The sequence below is a fragment of the Pecten maximus genome, chromosome 7 (genome assembly GCF_902652985.1).
Source record: "Pecten maximus chromosome 7, xPecMax1.1, whole genome shotgun sequence".
NCBI classification, from domain to species: domain Eukaryota; kingdom Metazoa; phylum Mollusca; class Bivalvia; order Pectinida; family Pectinidae; genus Pecten; species Pecten maximus.
The window spans coordinates 9,308,139-9,334,560 of NC_047021.1; the positions used below are offsets into that span (position 1 = coordinate 9,308,139).

The following is a 26,422-nucleotide window of genomic DNA, read 5'->3' on the forward strand; positions in this document are numbered from 1 at the left end:
AGTTAACAGAAACGTTTAAATGTGAAATAAACAAAGTTTATCACATTTTCACAAAGTTTATCACATTTTACAAACACTGACATGCACATCCGCCAATGTTGTAGATATATATCTCCTTTCCTGCAAAAAAATGCAGAATGCAGTATGTTGGAGAAACCAGCACAAAGTTGAACATCAGAATAAACAACTATTGCTGCTCCATCAAGCAAAACAAACCAGACTTCCCTGTGGCAAGGCAGTTTAATTTACCTAGTCATAGTTGGAAGGACATACAGGTGGTTCCTATTGACCATTGTCCCACCTTAACTGATACTGGATTACCAACCTGCAAACCCGCTACCCTCGAGGTATGAACGAACGCTAAATGCTTTGCTCTCCGCGCGACACCATGTAGGTATCTGACGATTCATTTAATTAATTATTCAATTAGTTAAAATTTTCTTAATTCCTGAATTATTCGTTTTTAGGGACATCTCCTTCAACGTCATTGTTGCTCTTCGAAACTCAAATTTGGTCGCCTCCCGCCATCAGATTTTTCGGGGGCTGCTACGCTGCAATCATAATTTTTCACATTATAGACAGCTGCTCTTCAAGACTCAAATTTGGTAACCCCCTGTCGTCGACAATATCTTTGACACTACATTGCTGAGCTCCGAAACTCATTTGATCGCTTCCCGTTCTCAGATTTTTCGTAAGTTTCTACGCTGTAATCATAGTTCTTACATAATGTATCTGCTCTTCAAGACTCAAATTTGATCGCCTCCTGTCGTCGACAATATTGTTTTGCTATACTTTTATTTGGTCGCCTCACGTCGTGAGATTTTTCGGAGGTTACTAAAATATAAAGATATATCACTTCAACATCTTCACGCGCGTGAAACAAAAACTTGTTTTCATAGCGTTCCATCATAGAACATGGTTCTGTACATGTCACGTTAACATCTGCCTTCGGCCCCACGAAAGGATTCATGGTTGGAACCCCCCCCCCCCCCCCCCCCCCCCCCCCCCCCCCCCCCCACCCCCCAGCTAATATATAGATTACTCTTGTTGTATCTTATTGTATTTCAAGTACTGTTTATATATCATGTGATTGCGTTTGTATTCTTTGTGTATTGATGAAGGTGCGGATTGCCTCGAAAATTTAACATCTTCCATTGTCCTCACTGTTGGAATTTACTTCTTTGTCCCATATATACAATATATACTGTCTTCGCCCTTAAAAAAAAAGAAATATTTTCGCGGCTCCGCTGGGACCCTTTTCCAGTCTTGTTTTTGTTTAACATCACTGTGTCTTCGCCATACAGTATATATCCTATTATACATACCAGGTGCCAAATGGTTTCTAGATCAATTTCATGCTTGTTTCCTCCAATCATTATCGTCGACATTAAAATTGCTCCAGTGACAACCATGCTCCCATATATTACGTTAATTATGTATACATTTTGTATTTATAATTCCGTCGGCAGGGCTTATGCGATGTTAGGCAAAAAAAAGAGAGCAAGAATGACTTCAAAGTAAATTGTTTGACTAGTTTAGAAGTTAAAAAAATCCCCTGTCTCATACATATACATGTAGGTGGCACCTCCGAACGAGAAGCTAGAGATACAAACCAAAATCACAAAAGGATTTCCGCGCTAAGTAATGGGGTAAGAAAGATAACTCTTGTAAATTTCTACAAAAATCTTTAGACATTGAATGTAAATTGTTATCGTACTTTTTATTTTACCTTTTTTATTGTTAAATTAGCCAAACAAGATATAAACACTACGTTTTCAAACTGTTAAGATACCATCTGCTAAATCATATTAGAAACTAGGTTTGTTGATCAGATAATCAATAATACAGGATGTCTTAGTATTTTAATTATTAGAAAACACTTTATTACTCTGATTTATTTTGTGTTCCAAATATTAATTTTTTTCTGGTGTAAAACACAAGAAAACATAATAATTGACAAATAGGGAGCTACATGTAAGATAAAAATTATAGATCTTTTGTTAATTAATTTCCGGATATTTGTTAAGCCCGTTTCTAAATTTGTGACACGTATTTGTGTTCCGGTGAAGAAAACGTGGTAAGGGTAATCTTGTTTTTAAACATATCTATCCAAACAAAAACCCATATTCAGGCGACTGACAACCGTCGTCCATGTAAAATTTTGATGAGGTTATGATACTTGAGTAAGTAATATGCATAATAGTATGTATTCCGTCAAAAATCATTCAGATATAGAATATCAGAATATATCACGGGTCCTTGTGGACAAGTTTATGACGTTTTTTAATCAAAATGTTCTAGACGAGTAAATTATTGTATCACAATCACATGCTTAATTTGTAGAAGAAAAAAATATATATATATACACCGTACATTGGCCTTATAGATACAATTAATTTTAGTATTTATAAGGCAAATATATTTGTTCTCAAATTTTGAAATTAAGCAAGATAATAATAAATTTATATACAGTGTACATGTATATCTAATGTGCATGCATAACAGCTGTTATGGATAAGGTTTTGTTACAGTAAAATAACACTGTTTAACAAAACTGAAAAATTAAATTTGATTTTCTTAAACTTTAATGTACAGTTGAGTGTAAGCTAACCTTTACAACTTGTGCACTACGTTTAAACTATAGTAGTGCACTACATTTATTACACCATAAGAGGTGATGAACAGCAAAACCCCCATACAGGTAATGGGTAGTACCCAAGGCTACCTGTGATTTTGATCTAGTAGTTACATTCAAAGAACTCCGCTGTAGCCGGTCCCAAACCCGCCTAAGCTTGAGAAAGGAAGAGGGGATCACCAACTGACAACATCTAACAGTCAACCCTGACTAATGTTAGTAACCTAGAGTTGCAAGTAGAGGATATAACCTAAATCGAGACATTAAACCTGCAACATTCAAAGAGTAATTTAAAAGGTTTTGGAAGTTTAATTTGATGTTATATTTCAACCTTTCTATTCTTGTTTATTATACACTGTAACTAAGTTAAGACAGATCTACCTTATAAATCCTTTAACTAAGTTGAATTGTTCAAGCCAAGTTTCATTTATCTTTTGGCAGGGGTCAACATTAACTTTTTTCTGCACTTGTCTTTTGGACAAGTAACAATTATATTCACTTGTCCGAATGGAATTACCACTTGTCCCACTTAAAAATTTTCAATTAAGTTAAATAATGTTTTTCAATGTCTGTGTGTCATGCAGTAAAATGATAACATTGCAATGACAACTATATTACTGATATTTATTGGTATTTTGCCCAAGTTACATAATGAAGAGAGAAAAAAATGCTACTGACTGCCTATTTTCGATTTACAGAAACTAAACTAGTCTAAAAAGAATAGAAATAAACTGACTAAAACATGAACATAATTGTAGAAAAGCAATAGTGCATAAATAACTGAAATACATTTACTAAATCTTGCAATAAATAGCAAGCCTGCATCTGTTGCCACTTTAAAATTTAGTCCTTCAAATTAACTTGCAATTTCCTTGTACGCTTTTATTCATATTCCTTTTTTTTCCAATATGCATATTCAATTCAAAGACACCAATGGGGCTGATTGAATATTTTTGAAAAACACAGAAAGTTTAGTTATCATCTGCATTAGTGTTCTGAATTAAACTATTTTCGTTATGAACAAGTCGCTTCCAATGTACACTATCCATGTTTTCGTTTCTTTTTAATCATAGGTATAAGGTGAAGTCTTGTGAATGTTGATTTCAGAATATAAATAAACAACATGAAGACAATATTTGTTACTTGTCCCGTCGGACAAGTGTTTTGATACTTTCACTTGTCCGACAGCAATTTAGTCTGGTACCGGACAAGCGGACAAGCCTTAATGTCGACCCCTGTTTGGTACTTTATATTTTGTATAAAAGATATATGTTACTTGTAATACATCTTCCATCTTCCTTTACTGAAATAGTTGAAATTTCTGTACATGTACCCGTATGCAGGTATCTAATACTTTGAAGATATAACATATTGGATCTGATTCCAGGTACATGTATCAGTTACAGGTAACACAGAATGAGATAATGGCCTGAGGGACAATGTCATTTTTGTTATGAAATACATATACATGTACTGGCAAACTTGGGGAGGGGTGAAGGCAACATCCAGTTTTAAGCTTATAGTTATAAAACACACATACATGTTTCATGTATCTGGAGCTGTACTTGTCATACAACACTTGAATTATACAACACTTGTATTTGTAATTTCATAATTTACTTCTATAAAGTTCCTTGTTAACAAATATATTACGTGTATATACACATTTGGACCTTAAGCCAAAGCTTTTTTTACAGTTCATGCTAACATGTTTTTTGCAATATTGTTTAAAAACAAAATTTGGGGATACATTTTGATAAGCATTTAAGTATTTCCCTATTGCATTAAGAAAATGATTAATTGTTCTTTACCTTAAAATGTATAACTGATGGGGATTTTACCTGTTCTTGCAATCAAAGAAAATCAGCATATAAACTATATTTATTGAATATTTTTATTGTGAAGAAGAAATGTATATAAAAATTCATTATTTTTTGATGATTCGAAAAGAAAAAAAACAACTATAATTTTCTGAAAAACATCCACAGGTAGATATTATATATGGGTAGTGTTAGATGCTAAATACAGGTAGGTAAGGTAGAGGAGCCTGGCACAGCATGCTATACATGGACCCCTGGGGGGATAATTGGAGACTTGACAAAACTATAGCCAGGTGTTTAAACAGGCACACCTTAAGACTGATACATACATAAGGTGGTGGTAAGGTGGGGTTTTGGCCCATGGGCCCAGGTGACCATGACAACAGGCATGTCCTGAGAGTACCAATTATACATACAGGTACATGTACATAACTTGTAGATATGATATGTCTCTTACAGAACATAAATGAGAATATACGAAACTTCTGATTCTTGATTCTTGATTATGTACTATAAAATGATTTCATGGTTGAATAAACAGATATTAGTGAAGTAACATTACATTGAGTTAAAAAAATATTTTTGTCTGATAAAATAATAAATATTAAAATATATGTACATATATAGTGTACTTGAGAAAAAAATCTACAAACAGTCATCAAGGCCTAAGGTAGAATTAATCATTAATATAAAATGTATATTAATTACATCTAAACAAATAAATGAAAAGCATCAAAATTTTGAAATCGGGAAGAACCTTAATTTTACACTATAATGAAATCTTTTAAAAAAAAATTTATGATAAAAAACCCCACTACAAATTGATAAAAAACCCCGCTACAAATCCAATTGATAGAGTTTTAATTCCTCTTTTACAATATATCATATAAGAACCACAGCCAATTTTATTTTGAGTTAATATTAGATGAAATTTTATTAACATTTAAATATACCTTGTAAAATCAGGATAACAGATATAAGGCAGTCAATTTACACAGGTCTGTATGTGTAACAACTACAGGTATCTGACACAGGTGTCCAGTGGCACTGTCGGTAAATCTTCTTTCTGTGGCGGTTTGGGCGGGCCCAAATTCGCCAGTCGCTTGTCATTGGTATTTACATTTGTCCCACGTTTTATGTGTTAATGTCGTGGGAGGGCGACCGAAAGGGGCCAATAAGGCTTACCAAGAATATATAAAAAAAAAAAAAATATTTTATCAGAGAGTATATATATGTTTGTTAAAAAAAAACAAAAAACAAAAAAGAAAAGAAAAGTTTACTGTTCAAAGTGTAATTATTGTATATGTTTATGTACTTAAGGAGAGTTATTTAGTGGTTTGTTATGTGCCCCGGGTCTAGTACAGCCGGTTACACCCGACAGTAGAGGACGTCACTGCTTCCGTTAGGTACAGTACCTAGTCCTTTTGCCGGGCTTGGCCAGAAGTATAGATGGTCCGGGGGGTCCCTATGGTGTATGCGTCTTAACTTGTATCCATCGTGTGTATGTAAAACGAAAAAAAAGAAAAAGAAAAGAAAAAGAAAAGAAATAAAAAAATAAAAGGATATATTTATATAAGATTAATAGAACAAAAGAATTCATAAGTTAACTGATACGGAGGAGGATTTAGATTTACTCTGTCGAAGATAATGTTTTATACTTATTATAAGTAAAATATGAGGAGAACCAACCAGCTTTTCATTTGATTACGTATGCTTCTACGTATATTAGGTAAATTTGATTAAAAGATTAAATTAAAAAGGAGTAAAAAATAAGATTGAGAATAAGTATGAAGTTACCAATTCTATATAGTTAAAATATACGATAATTGTACTTATTCCTACAAGTTATTCTGCCACAATAACTGTTGTCTCTATTATTTCTTACAGTACTAAAAGGAAAAAGAAAAAATTCTTCATTAAAGATTGCCAGGCGGCTATAGCCCTTTAGTATCCTGGCCGGTATAATATATGGGTGGTCTCCCCTGATCCACTCTCGTTCGGTGGGGGGTAACCCTTTAATATAGACATATTGTAAATCAAAAGATTATACAGATTTAAAAACATTTGGTAACTTCAGAAAAAAAAAAAAAGATGAGAAAAAAAAAATGAATAAATTAAATGCAACAAGTACTATGTAAAAATTAAATTATTTGGTGCAACAAGATTTATTTCAATGGGGAGTTTAGATCAAATTTATGATAGATGCCAGAGAGAAAGTTGCCAGACTTATTTAGTGAGAAAACAGTCGGAATTTTCCGTTAGATTTACCTCCCTTGGTCCACTACTGCTTCTAGTGGAGAGAGGGCTTGGTATTTGGTAAAGTACCAATTATCATATGTTATTATCAAATAACACTTAGGTATTTGGATTAAAAAGCAAAAATAGTTTACATACTGATTCAAGGATTTGTTAGTGGTTAGTTTTTCAAAAAAGAATCCTCGAACGGTTGAATTATCAACGGCTTTCTTAGGGAAAACTGATGATGTACATACGTGTGTTAATAAACTATAAAGCCCCGTAAAAGAAAAAAGGAATTCTTTAACACCAAGTTACCGCCTCTCCATACAAGAGTGTGATTTAAGTAATTGTTGGATAAAATATACAGTAGGTTATGGTAATGCGTATTTTCCTTTATTGGAACTGGAATAATGTATACGTGTGTATAAACTTCGTGTACCGTATTCGGTCACTGTAAATTCGGTCACTGGGCCATACAGCTGGTTGAATAAACAGATATTAGTGAAGTAACATTACATTGAGTTTAAAAAATATTTTTGTCTGATAAAATAATAAATATTGAAATATATGTACATATATATATAGTGTACTTGAGAAAAAAATCTACAAACAGTCATCAAGGCCTAAGGTAGAATAAATCATTAATATAAAATGTATAATAATTACATCTAAACAAATAAATGAAAAGCATCAAAATTTTGAAATCGGGAAGAACCTTAATTTTACACTTTAATGAAATCTTTTAAAAAAAATTAATGATAAAAAACCCACTACAAATTGATAAAAAAACCTGCTACAAATCCAATTGATAGAGTTTTAATTCCTCTTTTACAATATATCATATAAGAACCACAGCCAATTTTATTTTGAGTTAATATTAGATATTAATTTTATCAACATTTAAATATACCTTGTAAAATCAGGATAACAGATATAAGGCAGTCAATTTACACAGGTCTGTATGTGTAACAACTATAGGTATCAGCTGACACAGGTGTCCAGTGGCACTGTCTATTACATATACCTGTATATATAGGGAGATTTGTGGTCACACCTGACTGGACGTAGTGCACAACTAGTTTACCTGTAGCTTAAATGTAGTGCAACGTAGTGCACTACTAGTTTACCTGTAGCTTAAATGTAGTGCACTACGTTTAAACTAGTAGTGCACTAGTAGTGCACTTAGATGTAAAGGTCAGCTTACACTCAACTGTATTTACGTTTTTTATAGACAACTTGTAGCTTTATTCATGTGCATATTATAAACTACAAAAACTTGTTTACTTTCAGTTTGTAGTCCACGTACTTAGTCCGAGAATGTACTGAATATTGGCTGTACTAGTATACAGAGGGGAAATGTTAACACCAGCCTTTGAACTTCTTCAGGATAAAACATATCTGACTGTTATTGTCAAAGCTCCATATGCAAAAGTAAGACATTTCATTCTGCAGTCATCTAGCTATATATATATAGTAGACCTGTTACCATATTATTACTATTTATTTCAAAATAGAAATAATGAATAGGAAATTAAACATAACAATCTTTTTCTAGAAATCAGAAAAAAGTACTATCATAACATTTCACATAGAATCTTACCTTCATACCAATAATATTTTATTGAAAAAATAAACCTGAAGGCCAGTTTTCAATTTTTTTTTGTGGATATAAGTTGTTAATTAGATATGAATATATATGCATTAAGAATTGTCACTTATCAAACTGAGTTAGTTTTTTATATACATATTACACAATATTTGTGTATATGGACATATTAAGTGTATGTATACACAATGAGTTAACATATAAGACACCATGGTATTGACCGTACGTTTCGTAGCTTACAAATGCACATTTACATATGTAATTTCGGAAATAAGTCTGTCAAATTTTATTGGAAATTACGCGGCACTGGATCAAGTCCGAAGAATACGCTTTCGTCTCGGAGTTTCCATCTCGACTGACGAAGCCAAATAGTTCATACCATAAATAAGAACACTTATTGAGCAGAAATCAGTCATGCTTTATTACAAATCAAACCATACCTGTGTGTAGATGTCACATATATAAACATCGATACATATATCTACCTGAGTGATAGAAACTCATTCAAGCGTATAACTAAGTTACCTGTGAAAAAGGAAATACCCTAATTCTATAAATAGAACACTAAAGAGTTCCTCGATCGCAGAAAAAACGGACCACGATGGCGATATCGTCAAGGGTAATATATAGGGATTCGGGACGTTTGTATTGTTATGAACGTGGCGGATGGCGGTATGCGAGGGTGGCGAACTTAACGAGGGAATTATATAGAAGGGAAATCCGTTCTAGGGGTGTAGGTGGCGGTATGCGAGGGTGGTGGTAGATTCGGGTGGCGATAGATCGAGGGTACACTGTAACTTGTAAAGTTATACATGTAGTTTTGAAGTTATATTTTACATTTAAGTGGATTTTCACATCTACTGACATGGTAAATTCAGTAAAACATTTCTATTGCTTTGTATGCCAGGTTTCTGATGCAGAAATTTTCATTGAAGATGAAGAAGTGAGATTTTTTTCAAAACCATATTTTCTAAGGTAAGGAATATGATGAATTTTAATTTCCGTAAAGATTATTTAGAGTGTAGAAGGAATCCCTCATCAAACGTTGGTAAATATATAAATAAACACATCCATTTGTTTAAAAACCACAACATGCTTGGCTAACGAGATACACATATCTATTTGCAGGCAGCATACACATTCTGAATTATGTGAAGTGTCTTTGTTATGATGAATACATGCAAAGGATTACTGTTTTAGTGTTAAATGCACCACAGTTGTATCAATCCCCTAACTGTTTTATCTTTTCCAGTTGAAATGTTGTTGATGCTTTTTTTAATTTAGAAATATATTTTATTATTTCTTCTTTCTAGATTGAATCTGCCTGGGAAGTTGATAGAGGATGGAAGAGAGAGTGCTACATACAACTCGGACAATGGTATGTTAATTTGTCACCTTGAACCAGATGTCAATTAAGTACTTCAGGAGTACATACAGTATGTAGTTGTAACATCCTTTTCCAGTTACTAACAGTTTACTACTTACAAGCTCAGTAATATCTCTCCTGTTCTTGTAAATACCCTGATTTAGTTAAAACAAATTATCTGTGAAAATTAGGCCAGTAATTATATATATAAGTTCTTAGTTACAGAACGCAGGCAGTTAATTAGAGGATTACATTTACTAAATCTCATCTGTTGAATCTGTACGTTGGGTATTGGTCACTTACACAACATACCGATACGTTCAGTCATTAATGTGTATTGATGTATACTTTTATATCTATATTATAGGTAGTTTCACCATTAAGGTTCCGAAGGCAACAGAGGGTGAGATATTTGAGGGTTTGGACATGCTCACCAAGCTATTGACCCCAAAAGGTCAAACCTCTGCAGCATCTCCCCTAATACAGGTGCTTGGTATGTAACTAATTGAATGATGGACTAGATTTCTAGGCATCTAACTCAAGTAAATATGTTTTTTTTATAAGCACAAAAAATGAATCAATTAACAAATCTCAACATCTTTAGAATTCACTTTGTTGAATAAAGAAGCTTCTTAGATGATGAAATGATGTCTGGCAAAATACCAACATGTTGTCCTTTGGTTATATATCAGTGATGATCATTTGATAATAGATGTATATCACTAATGATGAAAACTTCATATGATTTATATGTATAACTCTTAGATAATGAATAGTATAATAAGTAAATCTTGGCTGAAAGAATTAGGGAGAGGGTTCTACACCTCTATCTTTAGGACTATATGTTACATGAACCAGTATAATAGAGAACTTAAAACAAACCTTTTTCACATTTTGAATTTGGATGTAACTAATTACTGATTCAGTAATTTGTAATGTACATTGGAGCCTTGATGGTAACTAATTACTCATTCAGTAATTTGTAATGTACATCGGAGCCTTGATGATAACTAATTACTGATCCAGTAATTTGTAATGTACATCGGAGCCTTGATGATAACTAATTACTGATCCAGTAATTTGTAATGTACATTGGAGCCTTGATGATAACTAATTACTCATTCTGTGATTAATAATGTACATAGGAGCATTGATGATAACTAATTACTGATCCAGTAATTTGTAATGTACATTGGAGCCTTGATGATAACTAATTACTCATTCAGTGATTTATAATGTACATTGGAGCCTTGATGATAACTAATTACTCATTCAGTGATTTATAATATACATTGGAGCCTTGATAATCTTGTTATGGTACAATTAAATATTTTGCTCAATATCAGTCAATTCAGTACCTGGATTGTGAGATAACAAAATTACTGGGATTAATATCTTGGATAATTTATTTATGGTTAATCAGTCCCCTCATTCAACGAACAGTGGTGGTCAGTTTTGGACACATTTTAATTCTATTTACCTATGACTGCTGTAATCTTAGTATATTTGTAAATGTACTACCTTACAATCTTTTATAAAGTTGTGTGACATGTTTTGTAACAGATACATCTAATGAAGCTACTCAGTCAAAAGAGACCGACCTGGAGATAGATGAAGATTTTGACTGGCATGTTGATCAGGAAGTATATGTCGAGGAAAAGATACCTTTGGATGCCCCCAAGTACGGCTTTGCCAACACTAGATGTGGCGTATTTAAACGACTTCAGGTAGATATATATTGGCCTTCTCTGATGATTTATTTAGCGTTTGTAGTAGTAAGTTAACAGTATGTTAAGTAGTATTTAACGAATGGTATACTATAGTGAATGTTGCTTATATGATATATAAAATCTGGTTATTGTGATAAATGTGTCCAGGTCAGAATGACATTAGACTCGGTATATATACAGCAGGTGTTACAAGGCTGAGATCTAGAGACATGTACAGACATTTTCACCTGGATGTAAATCAATTTTCACCTGGATGTACAATGTATATCAATTTTCACCTGGTTGTATGTCAATTTTCATGTTCACCTGCATGTATATCAATTTTCACCTGGGTGTATATCAATTTTCACCTGGATGTATATCAATTTTCACCTGGATGTATATCAATTTTCACCTGGATGTATATCAATTTTCACCTGGATGTATATCAATTTTCACCTGGATGTATATCAATTTTCACCTGGATGTATATCAATTTTCACCTGGATGTAAATCAATTTTCACCTGGATGTAAATCAATTTTCACCTGGATGTATATCAATTTTTTACCTGGGTGTAAATCAATTTTCACCTGGATGTAAATCAATTTTTTACCTGGGTGTATATCAATTTTCATGTTTACAGGAAGACATAGTTGATGTTGTCAGCCTCCCTGACCCAGACAGTTGTGATGTGACGGAGCGGAGAGAAAAACGCACCCAGTCAGAACAGAACAAGTTTGATCCAGAATACTACCTGTAAGACCAAGTTTAAGATTACTTTGACACATTATACATGTTTATTTGAAATTAGATTTGGAAATCTATTTCATTTCATTCTTTATGTACAAAACTGTTTGAGGTGTGATAAAAAAATGTCAGACCGTATTAAGCATATTTGGTTGATAGTATTTGTTTTCTATAAAATATAGAAGAAAAAAAATATTAAGTAATTTCAACTAGGCATTGGATTATATCCGAAATGTTTTCTTTTAACCAGTTGGTTGGAATAGGTTAGATAATCAACAGATCTGTATGAGGAAGATGCTTTATAAATGTAATTTTTCCTTACGTGTTTAACAGAGCAGATCTGTATGAGGATAATGCTTTATAAATGTAAATTTTCCTTATGTGTTTAACAGAGCAGATCTGTATGAGAATGATGCTTTATAAATGTAAATTTTCCTTATGATGTGTTTAACAGAGCAGATCTGTATGAGGGTGATGCAATACAAGACTTGATGAGTTATAGAGCACCCTGGGAAAAACAGCTGAAGTCTATGGATCAAGGTAAAATTGTTAACTGGTTATAATGATATTTACTTTGTAGTGGATTTTATTTCCTTATACTATTTAATTCTGTGATTTCATTGAATATACAGACAAGTGTGGCAGCCAAGTGAAAATATGTTTAAATGAAAGCAAATGAGTAATAAATATACACTGTCATATAAATGGTAAGAGGACACACAGCATACATTCCAGCCAATGGTAGGAGGACAGTGATAGTTTATGTTTTGTGGTAAATTCTCATCTTTGGACTGTGAAGTCTGCAAAGGCTGGTATTCCTGTATATCCAACAGTAGTATGTGTTATACATGTTTGCCACATAGGGACTACCAACGAAAGTTATTTACTTAAATCAGTACCATCCATGCATATAGTTTCTTTATTTCCCATAGAATACATATTTTACTAGAATAGTTTTATTGTTGTTATAATGAAGCCAGATGTGCTATCATCAGCTGATTTTCTCTTATATTTTAACCCTCTGTTAATGTTACTTCAAAAATCTTAGATTGATTACAGAATTTGTAATTTTCATTTCAGTAAAATTCACAGATTCTGAAAAAGAGAAGATGAGAAGTCTGCCAAAGAAAGAATGTATCCTTACAATACTGTTTATGCTAATTTAGTTCTATATGCTTGGGATTGTTTTCAAAACAAGAATTTAATACAGTATTTCAAGGTGAATGTGTCTCTACCCTCACGTTAAATGTGTTTTAAATTTTAATGAGAGGAGTTACTTCCCTTATATCAGAATACACAGATTATCCATTGTGGATACATCTAGTCTTTCCTATCTATCAGTATCAGAGTTATTTAACTGACATAATTTAGTTGAAATAAGATAAAGTTAAATACATTAGAACAGATATTCTGGCTGATATTTTTTTGCCTAATGTAAATATAGAAAGTTTGATGTACGGTACCTTGACTTGTGAGATCTGTTGGAGGAGAAACAGTTGATAGGAGTCTACCTAGGTCTGGTCGATCTGTTGTTTGCCTATGCTTACAACCACCGGGCAACAGAAGGCGAAGACAATGTAAGTATATTTTATGATATACAGGTTCCTTAGACTTGAATGAATGCCCTAAACAGTAGTATGTACTGCTATCATGTAGTTTGTCGAGAAAGGAATGATTTATAGTGAACTATTAAACGATCTGTTTTTTACTTCAGGTTGAGTCGGCGTGGACCATCTGTAACCTGAGTTCTATGTTATCATGGCTAGATGTAAGTAGGACATTTATTACATTTTTACCCGTGAAATATCAAAAATTATTCATTCTATAAAAGTGATATTTTTCACTAGTGAAGAATATCATATTTTTCACTAGTGAAAAATATCACTTTTGCTGATTTGACCAATCAAATTAAAGATCAGAAAATACCAAAATAATTGACCAATCAGAAAGCCCGACATACATGTATATGTCAGCACCTGGACAGGGGAAACTACTGTTTTTGTTTACAAATTATCGCTGTAGTCCTAGTTAGCATACGGGGTAGGGTTTTCGTTGATAAAAAATGTAATAAACAGAATATCTAACAGTGTCTTCAGTAATACCAAATACATTTCACTCGTGTGGCTAATATTTTGACATTTTTCACTCGTGCTGGGCACTCGTGAAAAATATCAAAATATTAGCCCCACTCGTGAAATATATTTGGTATTACTGAAGACACTGTTAGATATCCTCTATTTCTTATCTTATATGTTAGAGCTGTACGTTGGACCATCCTACAACGTGTGCTGGGTATTATGGTACATCAGAATTCAATTTGTCATACTAAATGTATGGTTGTATATTGTCCAAATGCTGGACTATCTGCAGTAATTAAGAATATGTTTTAAAGGTGTGTGTGTGTGTATGTGTGTTTTTTTTTTTTATATTTTAGATAGATTATTTCCACTTTCGATGTAAATAAAGCACCTGTGTTTGTTTGATCAATGTCAGGGTTTTTTATTTACTTATTTTGTATCAACTGAAATGGATGAAAGAAATGTGAAGATACTAAAGATGTGAAAAAATTTAAAAATAAAGAAGGTTAATTAGGTAATTTGTTTACATCCATCAGTCTTCAGATAATGTAAAATTTCTGAAATTCTGGTGATAAGCTCACTGTGTGATAGTACGTGTTGTGGTCAGTGTAGGTATTCCACTCCCTTGATGTAGTGATAAGCTCACTGTGTGATAGCTATATATAGTACGTGTTGTGGTCATTGTAGGTATTCCACTCCCTTGATGATGTAGTGATAAGCTCACTGTGTGATAGTACGTGTTGTGGTCATTGTAGGTATTCCACTCCCTTGATGATGTAGTGATAAGCTCACTGTGTTATAGTATGTGTTGTGGACATTGTAGTATTCCACTCCCTTGATGATGTAGTGATAAGTTCACTGTGTGATAGTACGTGTTGTGGTCATTGTAGGTATTCCACTCCCTTGATGATGTAGTGATAAGTTCACTGTGTGATAGTACGTGTTGTGGTCATTGTAGGTATTCCACTCCCTTGATGATGTAGTGATAAGCTCACTGTGTGATAGTACGTGTTGTGGTCATTGAGGTATTCCACTCCCTTGATGTGGTGATAAGCTCACTGTGTGATAGTACGTGTTGTGGTCATTGTAGGTATTCCACTCCCTTGATGATGTAGTGATAAGTTCACTGTGTGATAGTACGTGTTGTGGTCATTGTAGGTATTCCACTCCCTTGATGATGTAGTGATAAGCTCACTGTGTGATAGTACGTGTTGTGGTCAGTGTAGGTATTCCACTCCCTTGATGATGTAGCGATAAGTTCACTGTGTGATAGTATGTGTTGTGGTCATTGTAGGTATTCCACTCCCTTGATGTAGTGATAAGCTCACTGTGTGATAGCTATATATAGTACGTGTTGTGGTCATTGTAGGTATTCCACTCCCTTGATGTAGTGATAAGCTCACTGTGTGATAGCTATATATAGTACGTGTTGTGGTCATTGTAGGTATTCCACTCCCTTGATGACGTGGTGATAAGCTCACTGTGTGATAGTATGTGTTGTGGTCATTGTAGGTATTCCACTCCCTTGATGATGTAGTGATAAGCTCACTGTGTTATAGTACGTGTTGTGGTCATTGTAGGTATTCCACTCCCTTGATGTAGTGATAAGCTCACTGTGTGATAGTACGTGTTGTGGACATTGTAGGTATTCCACTCCCTTGATGATGTGGTGATAAGCTCACTGTGTGATAGTACGTGTTGTGGTCATTGTAGGTATTCCACTCCCTTGATGATGTAGTGATAAGCTCACTGTGTGATAGTACATGTTGTGGACATTGTAGGTATTCCACTCCCTTGATGATGTAGTGATAAGCTCACTGTGTGATAGTACGTGTTGTGGTCATTGAGGTATTCCACTCCCTTGATGTGGTGATAAGCTCACTGTGTGATAGTACGTGTTGTGGTCATTGTAGGTATTCCACTCCCTTGATGATGTAGTGATAAGCTCACTGTGTGATAGTACATGTTGTGGACATTGTAGGTATTCCACTCCCTTGATGATGTAGTGATAAGCTCACTGTGTGATAGTACGTGTTGTGGTCATTGTAGGTATTCCACTCCCTTGATGACGTGGTGATAAGCTCACTGTGTGATAGTACGTGTTGTGGTCATTGAGGTATTCCACTCCCTTGATGTGGTGATAAGCTCACTGTGTGATAGTACGTGTTGTGGTCATTGTAGGTATTCCACTCCCTTGATGACGTGATAAGCTCACTGTGTGATAGTACGTGTTGTGGTCATTGTAGGTATTCCACTCCCTTGATGTGGTGATAAGCTCACTGTGTGATAGCTATATATAGTACGTGTTGTGGTCATTGAGGTATTCCACTCCCTTGATGTGGCGATAAGCTCACTGTGTGATAGTACGTGTTGTGGTCATTGTAGGTATTCCACTCCCTTGATGATGTAGTGATAAACTCACTGTGTGATAGTACGTGTTGTGGTCATTGTAGGTATTCCACTCCCTTGATGATGTGGTGATAAGCTCACTGTGTGATAGTACGTGTTGTGGTCAGTGTAGGTATTCCACTCCCTTGATGTGGTGATAAGCTCACTGTGTGATAGCTATATATAGTACATGTTGTGGTCATTGTAGGTATTCCACTCCCTTGATGATGTAGTGATAAGCTCACTGTGTGATAGTACGTGTTGTGGTCATTGTAGGTATTCCACTCCCTTGATGTGGTGATAAGCTCACTGTGTGATAGCTATATATAGTACGTGTTGTGGTCATTGAGGTATTCCACTCCCTTGATGTGGCGATAAGCTCACTGTGTGATAGTACGTGTTGTGGTCATTGTAGGTATTCCACTCCCTTGATGATGTAGTGATAAACTCACTGTGTGATAGTACGTGTTGTGGTCATTGTAGGTATTCCACTCCCTTGATGATGTGGTGATAAGCTCACTGTGTGATAGTACGTGTTGTGGTCAGTGTAGGTATTCCACTCCCTTGATGTGGTGATAAGCTCACTGTGTGATAGCTATATATAGTACGTGTTGTGGTCATTGTAGGTATTCCACTCCCTTGATGATGTAGTGATAAGCTCACTGTGTGATAGTACGTGTTGTGGTCATTGAGGTATTCCACTCCCTTGATGATGTAGTGATAAGCTCACTGTGTTATAGTACGTGTTGTGGACATTGTAGGTATTCCACTCCCTTGATGATGTAGTGATAAGCTCACTGTGTGATAGTACGTGTTGTGGTCAGTGTAGGTATTCCACTCCCTTGATGTGGTGATAAGCTCACTGTGTGATAGTACGTGTTGTGGTCATTGTAGGTATTCCACTCCCTTGATGTGGTGATAAGCTCACTGTGTGATAGCTATATATAGTACGTGTTGTGGTCATTGTAGGTATTCCACTCCCTTGATGATGTAGTGATAAGCTCACTGTGTGATAGTACGTGTTGTGGTCATTGTAGGTATTCCACTCCCTTGATGATGTAGTGATAAGCTCACTGTGTTATAGTACGTGTTGTGGACATTGTAGGTATTCCACTCCCTTGATGTAGTGATAAGCTCACTGTGTGATAGTACGTGTTGTGGTCATTGAGGTATTCCACTCCCTTGATGACGTGGTGATAAGCTCACTGTGTGATAGTACGTGTTGTGGTCATTGTAGGTATTCCACTCCCTTGATGATGTAGTGATAAGCTCACTGTGTGATAGTACGTGTTGTGGTCAGTGTAGGTATTCCACTCCCTTGATGATGTGATGATAAGCTCACTGTGTGATAGTACGTGTTGTGGTCATTGTAGGTATTCCACTCCCTTGATGTGGTGATAAGCTCACTGTGTTATAGTACGTGTTGTGGTCATTGTAGGTATTCCACTCCCTTGATGATGTAGTGATAAGCTCACTGTGTGATAGTATGTGTTGTGGTCATTGTAGGTATTCCACTCCCTTGATGATGTAGTGATAAGCTCACTGTGTGATAGTACATGTTGTGGTCATTGTAGGTATTCCACTCCCTTGATGATGTAGTGATAAGCTCACTGTGTGATAGTACGTGTTGTGGTCAGTGTAGGTATTCCACTCCCTTGATGTAGTGATAAGCTCACTGTGTGATAGTACGTGTTGTGGTCAGTGTAGGTATTCCACTCCCTTGATGTAGTGATAAGCTCACTGTGTGATAGTACGTGTTGTGGTCATTGAGGTATTCCACTCCCTTGATGATGTAGTGATAAGCTCACTGTGTGATAGTACGTGTTGTGGTCATTGTAGGTATTCCACTCCCTTGATGATGTAGTGATAAGCTCACTGTGTTATAGTACGTGTTGTGGTCATTGTAGGTATTCCACTCCCTTGATGATGTAGTGATAAGCTCACTGTGTTATAGTACGTGTTGTGGTCATTGAGGTATTCCACTCCCTTGATGTGGTGATAAACTCACTGTGTGATAGTACGTGTTGTGGTCAGTGTAGGTATTCCACTCCCTTGATGTGGCGATAAGTTCACTGTGTGATAGTACGTGTTGTGGTCATTGTAGGTATTCCACTCCCTTGATGTAGTGATAACCTCACTGTGTGATAGCTATATATAGTACGTGTTGTGGTCATTGTAGGTATTCCACTCCCTTGATGATGTGGTGGCGAGCTCAGTTCGTCGTAGCTTGTGCTTCCCCCTGTACCGACAGTGGGCCTTCTCTGTCAAAGTCCTCTCCGATACTGGCCAGATTCTCCAGTTAGGTGAGTATGTAGTTGAACAATAAATAGATAGATAGTGCTACAGCTGCAAGTGCATTTAATGCAATCTTTGGAATTACTGTTCAACATTTTTTGAGCAGATATTGCAATAAACTGCCTTGAGATGCATTTTTTCATGTTGTAATGTGGATTTGAGTTTCCATTGAATTACTTAAAACTTTGTGTTTAAAACCAATCAATCTTCTTAATGACGCCTAATGTTTAAAACCATTGAATCTTCTTCTAAAATGAAGCCAAATTCTTCATAATTACATGCATATCAGGGAAATTTTCTCTGGATTGAAGACTAGGTCACCATTAGTCTTAGTAAGAAAAAGCAATAGTGTACCATTGTATATGTCAGTCTGTCTAAAAACTAGTCTTTGGCTGTCTGTGCCTCTTGTTTTTTAGCTCACCTACCCGAAGGGCAAGTGAGCTTATGCCATGGTGCGGCGTCCGTCGTCCGTCCGTCTGTCCGGCCGTCCGGCCGTCTGTCCGTCCGTCCGTCCGGCGTCAACTTTTTCATTTAAACAACTTCTTCTCAATAACCAAGAGGCCCAGGAACTTCATATTGGGCCTGTAGTATACTTGGGTGAAGGGCTACCAAGTTTGTTAAAATAAATTACTTTGACCTTCATTCAAGGTCACAGGGGTCAAATACGCTATAATCTTCAAACGACTTCTTCTCAATAACCAAAAGCCCCAGGGACCTGATATTGGGCCTGTAGCATGCTGGGGTGAAGGGCTACCAAGTTTGTTAAAATAAATGACCTTGACTTTCATTCAAGGTCACACGGGTCAAATAGACTATAATCTTCAAACGACTTCTTCTCAATAACCAAGAGGCCCAGGGACTTGATATTGGGCCTGTAGCATGCTAAAGTGAAAGGCTACCAAGTTTGTTAAAATAAATTACTTTGACCTTCATTCAAGGTCACAGGGGTCAAATACACTATAATCTTCAAACAACTTCTTCTCAATAACCAGAAGACCCAGGGACCTGATATTGGGCCTGTAGCATGCTGGGGTGAAGGGCTACAAAGTTTGTTCAAATAAATGACCTTGACCTTCATTCAAGGTCACATGGGTCAAATAGGCTATAATCTTCAAAAGACTTCTTCTCAATAACCAAGAGGCACAGGGACTTGATATTTGGCCTGTATCATGCTGGGGTGAAAGGCTACCAAGTTTGTTAAAATAAATGACCTTGACCTTCATTCAAGGTCACATGGGTCAAATAGGTTATAATCTTCAAACGACTTCTTCTCAATAACTAGGGCCCAGGGACTTGATATTGGGCCTGTAGCATGCTAAAGTGAAGGGCTACCAAGTTTGTTAAAATAAATGACCCTGACTATCATTCAAGGTCACATGGGTCAAATACACTATAATCTTCAAACGACTTCTTCTCAATAACCAAGAGGCCCAGGGAATTGATATTGGGCCTGTAGCATGCTGGGGTGAAGGGCTACCAAGCTTGTTAAAATAAATGACTTTGACTATCATTCAAGGTCACATGGGTCAAATACACTATAATCTTCAAAAGACTTCTTCTCAATAACCAAGAGGCACAGGGACTTGATATTGGGCCTGTAGCATGCTGGGGTGAAAGGCTACCAAGTTTGTTAAAATAAATGACCTTGACCTTCATTCAAGGTCACATTTGTCAAATAGGTTATAATATTCAAACGACTTCTTCTCAATAACCAAGAGGCCCAGGGAATTGATATTGGGCCTGTAGCATGCTTGGGTGAAGGGCTACCAAGTTTGTTCAAATAGATGACCTTGACCTTCATTCAAGGTCACATGGGTCAATTAGGTTAAAATCTTTAAAAGACTTCTTCTCAATAACCAAGAGGCCCAGGGACTTGATATTGGGCCTGTCTGTAGCATGCTTAGAGCAAAGAGCCAAGACCCGATCTTAGGCCAATAGTATGCTGGAATGAGGGACTAAAAAATATATTGACATGAATAAACTTAGCTTACTCTGATATTTGAATAAAGTTGTTATCAGCATAGTATCTATAGAAATGACCTCAATCAACTGCAAATTTGCTCTAGAGCCAGGTGAGCGATACAGGCCCATTGGGCCTCTTGTTTTCTAATTAGGTTGTTGTTTACATTGTTACAGGTAAAACATATATCCTCAAGTGTTTGTTGGAGATACGAGATGTTCTTAACAACAGATACCCTTATTATATCCTCAACGACTTGTACATCACCGACTACTGTGTATGGATACAGTCCGCCAGGTATTTAAATATTGTCATAAACATTTAAAGATTTAATTTTATTAAAAATGACATAAGAGTGTTTCTATACAGAACAATGGGCCCTTGTATTTATTAGCTCACCTGGTCCGAAGGAGCTTATGCCATACCGTGGCGTCCGTCGTCCGTCCGTCCGTCCGTCAACAATTGACTTATTTGACTTCTTCATAACCGCTGATCTGAATTTCAAATATTTTGGTCAGAAGCATCCCTATGGGTGGGGGACTCAAAATTGTACAAATGATGGGGTTGACCCCCTGGGGGCCTCTGGGGCGGGGCCAAAAGGGGTCATTTTGGCGCTATTGATATAAACGACTTCTTGTCTGAAACCAAGCAATGGCTAAGGCTCATATTTGCCTGGTAGCATCACTATGGGGTGGGGATTCAAAATTGTACAAATGATGGGGCTGACCCCCCAGGGGCCTGAGGGGCGGGGCCAAATGTGGTCAATCGGGCTATATTCATATAATTGAATACTTCTCTCAAACCAAACAATGGATATCTCTCATATTTTACTGGTAGCATCACCTTGGGGTAGGAATTTGAAATTGTACAAATGACGGGGCCGACCCCCTGGGGGACTGAGGGGCGGGGCCAAAAGGGGTAAGTTTTGCAGAATTGATATAAACAACTTCTGCTCTGAAACTAAGCAATGGATATCGCTCATATTTGCCTGGTAGCATCCCTATGGGGTGGGGATTCAAAATTGTACAAATGGTGGGGCTGACCCCCAAGGGGCCTGAGGGGCGGGGCCAAAATTGGTCAATTTGTTTAAACAACTTCTTCTCTGAAACTAAGCAATGGATATTACTCACATTTGTATGGTAGCATGGTTTGGGGTGGGATTTAAAATTGTACAAATGTTGGGGTTGACCCGGGCCGCCAGGGGGCTGAGGGGTGGGGCCAAAAGGGGTCATTTGGCTAAATTGATTTAAACAACTTATTCTCTGAAACTTATCAATGGTTTGACTGGTAGCATCCTATTGGGGTAGGGATTCAAAATTGTATAAAGGAAGGAGCTGACCCCCCAGGGGGCAGAGGGCAGGGTCAAAAGGGGTCAATTGGTCTAAACAAGATCTTCTCTGAAACTAAGCAATGGCTATCACTCACATTTGTGTGGTAGCATCCCTATGAGGTCGGGCCAAAAGTCAATTTCATTTCATGGATTAATGCATTTTTTGGCATTTTTAGTATTGAAATAAAATCAATGTAGATGTACCCATATAAAATGCTTATGGTATATATTGACATAAGAATACCAGCAACAAATATACTTAAGCATCATTCTTGTTTTATATCTCATGAAACCAGGTGAGCGATACAGGCCCTCTGGGCCTCTTGTTAATTTTTTGTGCTGTTGAGACGAACAATAGATGTAGTCTATATCACACCTTGAATGTAGTCTAACATCACACCTGGGATGTAGTCTATATAACATCACACCTGGGATGTAGTCTATATAACATCACACCTGGGATGTATTCCATATAACATCACACCTGGGATGTAGTCTATATAACATCACACCTGGGATGTATTCTATATAACATCACACCTGGGATGTATTCTATATAACATCACACCTGGGATGTAGTCTATATAACATCACACCTGGGATGTAGTCTATATAACATCACACCTGGGATGTATTCTATATAACATCACACCTGGGATGTATTCTATATAACATCACACCTGGGATGTAGTCTATATAACATCACACCTGGGATGTAGTCTATATCACACCTTGAATGTAGTCTAACATCACACCTGGGATGTAGTCTATATAACATCACACCTGGGATGTAGTCTATATAACATCACACCTGGGATGTAGTCTATATCACACCTTGAATGTAGTCTAACATCACACCTGGGATGTAGTCTATATAACATCACACCTGGGATGTAGTCTTAACATCACACCTGGGATGTATTCTATATAACATCACACCTGGGATGTAGTCTATATCACACCTGGGATGTAGTCTATATAACATCACACCTGGGATGTAGTCTATATAACATCACACCTGGGATGTAGTCTATATAACATCACTCCTGGGATGTAGTCTATATCACACCTGGGATGTAGTCTATATAACATCACACCTGGGATGTATTCTATATAACATCACACCTGGGATGTAGTCTATATAACATCACACCTGGGATGTAGTCTATATAACATCACACCTGGGATGTAGTCTATATCACACCTGGGATGTAGTCTATATAACATCACACCTGGGATGTAGTCCATATCGACCTTGTATGTTTGCTTTGTTGTGCATATAAACTTTTTTTTACCATAGCCTCTAAAGACAAGGACTTCAGCTAATTCCTTGGAGCTGACTGTAGTGATATTATACTCTTAAGCGTTATGTTATATTGATCTGTGTATAGTTTGTGTATGGTATATTAACAAAGAATTTTTATAGATCTTGTAATTTTTGTTTCAGTGATAAAAGACTTGTTTCCCTGACGGATGCCTTATCCATGGTAAGGTGATAGCTTTTAAAACTTACATATGTGATATTTTCTGATGTCCAATATTATATTCATATGTGATATTTTCTGATGTCCAATATTATATTCATATGTTTCAATGTCCTTTATTGAAGACATTTATGCACAATGCTAATTAAACCCTCCGTAAGTAAGTCTATCTTGGTTCTACCGATTATTGAGCGTAAAACAACTCACTGACCCTTAGGGCCTGATGGATATAGGATACTGCTCACTAACAAACACAGACTCATGTAGTTGCCTGGGTAACCTTTCAGTTCATTAGCTGGAGAGCAATTGGGTTGTTTTTGGCTCCATAACAACCAACACTATTGGAAGGAAATATAAACACTCTTGCTGACTAATAGATAGATGTGGGACACCATTTTATCTACTTTGTTCTTTGAGAGGAAGACACAAATGACTGGGGCCCATCACTACTTATTTCTCAGGGGGAGGGGTGGGGTGAACGGACAGTGTGTTTTTATATAAGTTCACCTGGTTTACTGGATACTTAGTCCACTGGCGGTCTACATCCACAACCCACAGGCATTTTACTAGGGAAGCTTTTATTTAGTAGGCTCTGATTAATTTGTGTACGTATATGATACCCATATAGATTTGTAATGTACATAAGAAATATCCATAGTTATAAATCAGCAAATTACATTTCATACATATAAATTTACTAGATGAACATGTTTTAAATGAGTTTTGCACTTTTCTTTTAGATATCTGTCAAGAAAGATATGGTTGGGTTTAATTTGTGTGAAATTGAAGCTGAAGCAGCAGAGGAAAATGACTGCAGTGTAGATGTCATCACGGAGAGTGTTTCTCAGATTGCTTTACAGCAACACAAAGCTGTTCTTCTCACCAGTAACACTAAAGACAGTGATGATGACAACACAGATTCCAGTGATTGTGAGAGCACAGAAACTGATGATGAAAGCTCAGCAACTGATGATGAAAGTACAGATAATGGTGATGAAAATGCAGGAAGTGATGACAGAAATAAACTAGTGAAAAAGCATGCAGAAAATGATGAAAGTTTTGCAGAACTCGACAATCACATTAAAAAATGTGGCAAAGACACACAAATTTATGAAATGGAAAGACATGAGACTTCTTTAAATGAAAAATATATAAATTCATCAACAGACATTAAAATCACAAATGAAAATCGTGCAAAAGGTGAAGGCTCATTAATTACTGAATGTGTATAGTTCAAATGCAATATTAACCAAATGTCTATAGATGCACATGTACACATGTTTTTCAGCATGTCAACATCCTATTCTCAACAATATCATTGATCAGTAAAATAATTCTAAATATGCTGGTTTTCTTGTGTTATTATTGCTGGGGCTTTTGCTACAAATATTTATATAGAGCATTCATCTTTAAGCCATTGACTCAGATAAAATGTATTGCTAAACTTCCGAGTCTATGGCCAGAAGATGAATAGCCCTTTGATGAAAAAGTTTCCTGGTTGTGCCATTATACCAGTAATTCAAAGGATCTTTTTCTAACATCCTAATTTGTTAATACATGCTTAATTACGTTGCACATTTCAAACCAGGAAGTGTACATTTTTATCTAAACAGGTATTTCAAACCAGGAAGTATCTTGTTTCACAACTGTTGCATGTTAAAGGGAATATGTAACATTTAAACTCATGTAAGAAATATGTAGGAGCCAGTCGTTAGATATATGAAATATAAGATTTTTGCATTTTCTAACCAATTAATTGAGAATTAGAGATTTGCTTTGGTGAGAAAAAAGATTTCCTTTTTAAGATTGGGTGGTAAGTTAAATTTTAATTCTTACATTTTTTAACATTTTCGAAATTATGAACAAGATTTTTCTTCAATATTTTAAGGAACTGAAACAACAATTCAACAGTATATGTTGTGTATATATAACTTGGCGGAACTGTTCGGACTTGCATAACTGCAAACTTAGAGATTCAGGCTTAGACGTTTGCAATGCAAGGGTTATTCCAGTACCCTACTGGAATAATCATTTTATTGCAAAAACACTATGGTAGTTTAAATAAAGAAGTTCTATACATGAAGGGCACTTATTAGTCCCCTGCCGTTTGAAAAACGGGGGGGGGGGGGGGGGGGGACTTTAGGTTTACCCTCTGTCCGTCCGTCCATCCGTCCGGCCATCAGTCCGTCTGTCTGTCTGTCTGTCACGCAACAGTTGTCCGGACAACTCCTCCTAAAGTACTAGTCCGATTTTCACAAAACTTGGTATACATGTACATGATCAGTATAACATGTAGTTGTGAATCCCACATTTTTTTTCTCTAAAATCCATTTTTCAAAATGACCGCCGGCTTCTCATTGGTTGAGGATTGTCCGGACAACTCCTCCTAAAGCACTACTCCGATTTTAACAAAACTTGGTATACATGATTAGTATAACATGTAGTTGTGCATCCCACATTTTTTTTCTCAAATATCCATTTTTCAAAATGGCCGCCGGCTTCTCATTGGTTGAGGCTTGTCCGGACAACTCCTCCTAAAGTACTACTCTGATTTTAATGAAACTTGGTATACATGATCAGTATAACATGTAGTTGTGCATCCCATATTTTTTTTTTCGAAAATCTATTTTTCAAAATGGCCGCTGGCTTCTCATTGGTTGAGGATTGTCCGGACAACTCCTCCTAAAGTACTACTCCGATTTTAACGAAACTTGGTATACATGATCAGTATAAAATGTAGTTGTGCATCCAACATTTTCTTTCT

At 36.0% G+C, this 26,422-nt stretch overlaps 1 protein-coding gene across 2 annotated transcripts; it reads left to right on the forward strand.

The window, feature by feature from the left end:
- Nucleotides 1-2,051: 2,051 nt before the first annotated feature.
- On the forward strand, nucleotides 2,052-25,003 carry LOC117331527 (protein SHQ1 homolog). 2 transcript variants are annotated; one of them, XM_033890273.1, is made up of 15 exons: nucleotides 2,052-2,077; nucleotides 7,984-8,124; nucleotides 9,207-9,274; nucleotides 9,613-9,677; nucleotides 10,033-10,158; nucleotides 11,229-11,392; nucleotides 12,020-12,132; nucleotides 12,578-12,663; nucleotides 13,204-13,257; nucleotides 13,600-13,700; nucleotides 13,838-13,891; nucleotides 18,769-18,892; nucleotides 21,021-21,141; nucleotides 23,622-23,661; nucleotides 24,399-25,003. In XM_033890273.1, the coding sequence occupies exons 2-15, from the start codon at nucleotides 8,050-8,052 to the stop codon at nucleotides 24,888-24,890; spliced, it is 1,683 nt and encodes a 560-aa protein (XP_033746164.1). In that variant the 5' UTR covers nucleotides 2,052-2,077; nucleotides 7,984-8,049; the 3' UTR covers nucleotides 24,891-25,003. The 2 variants fall into 2 exon arrangements, with proteins under 2 accessions (XP_033746164.1, XP_033746162.1); XM_033890271.1 differs by having other exon boundaries at nucleotides 2,069-2,183.
- The last annotated feature ends 1,419 nt before the right edge of the window (nucleotides 25,004-26,422 follow it).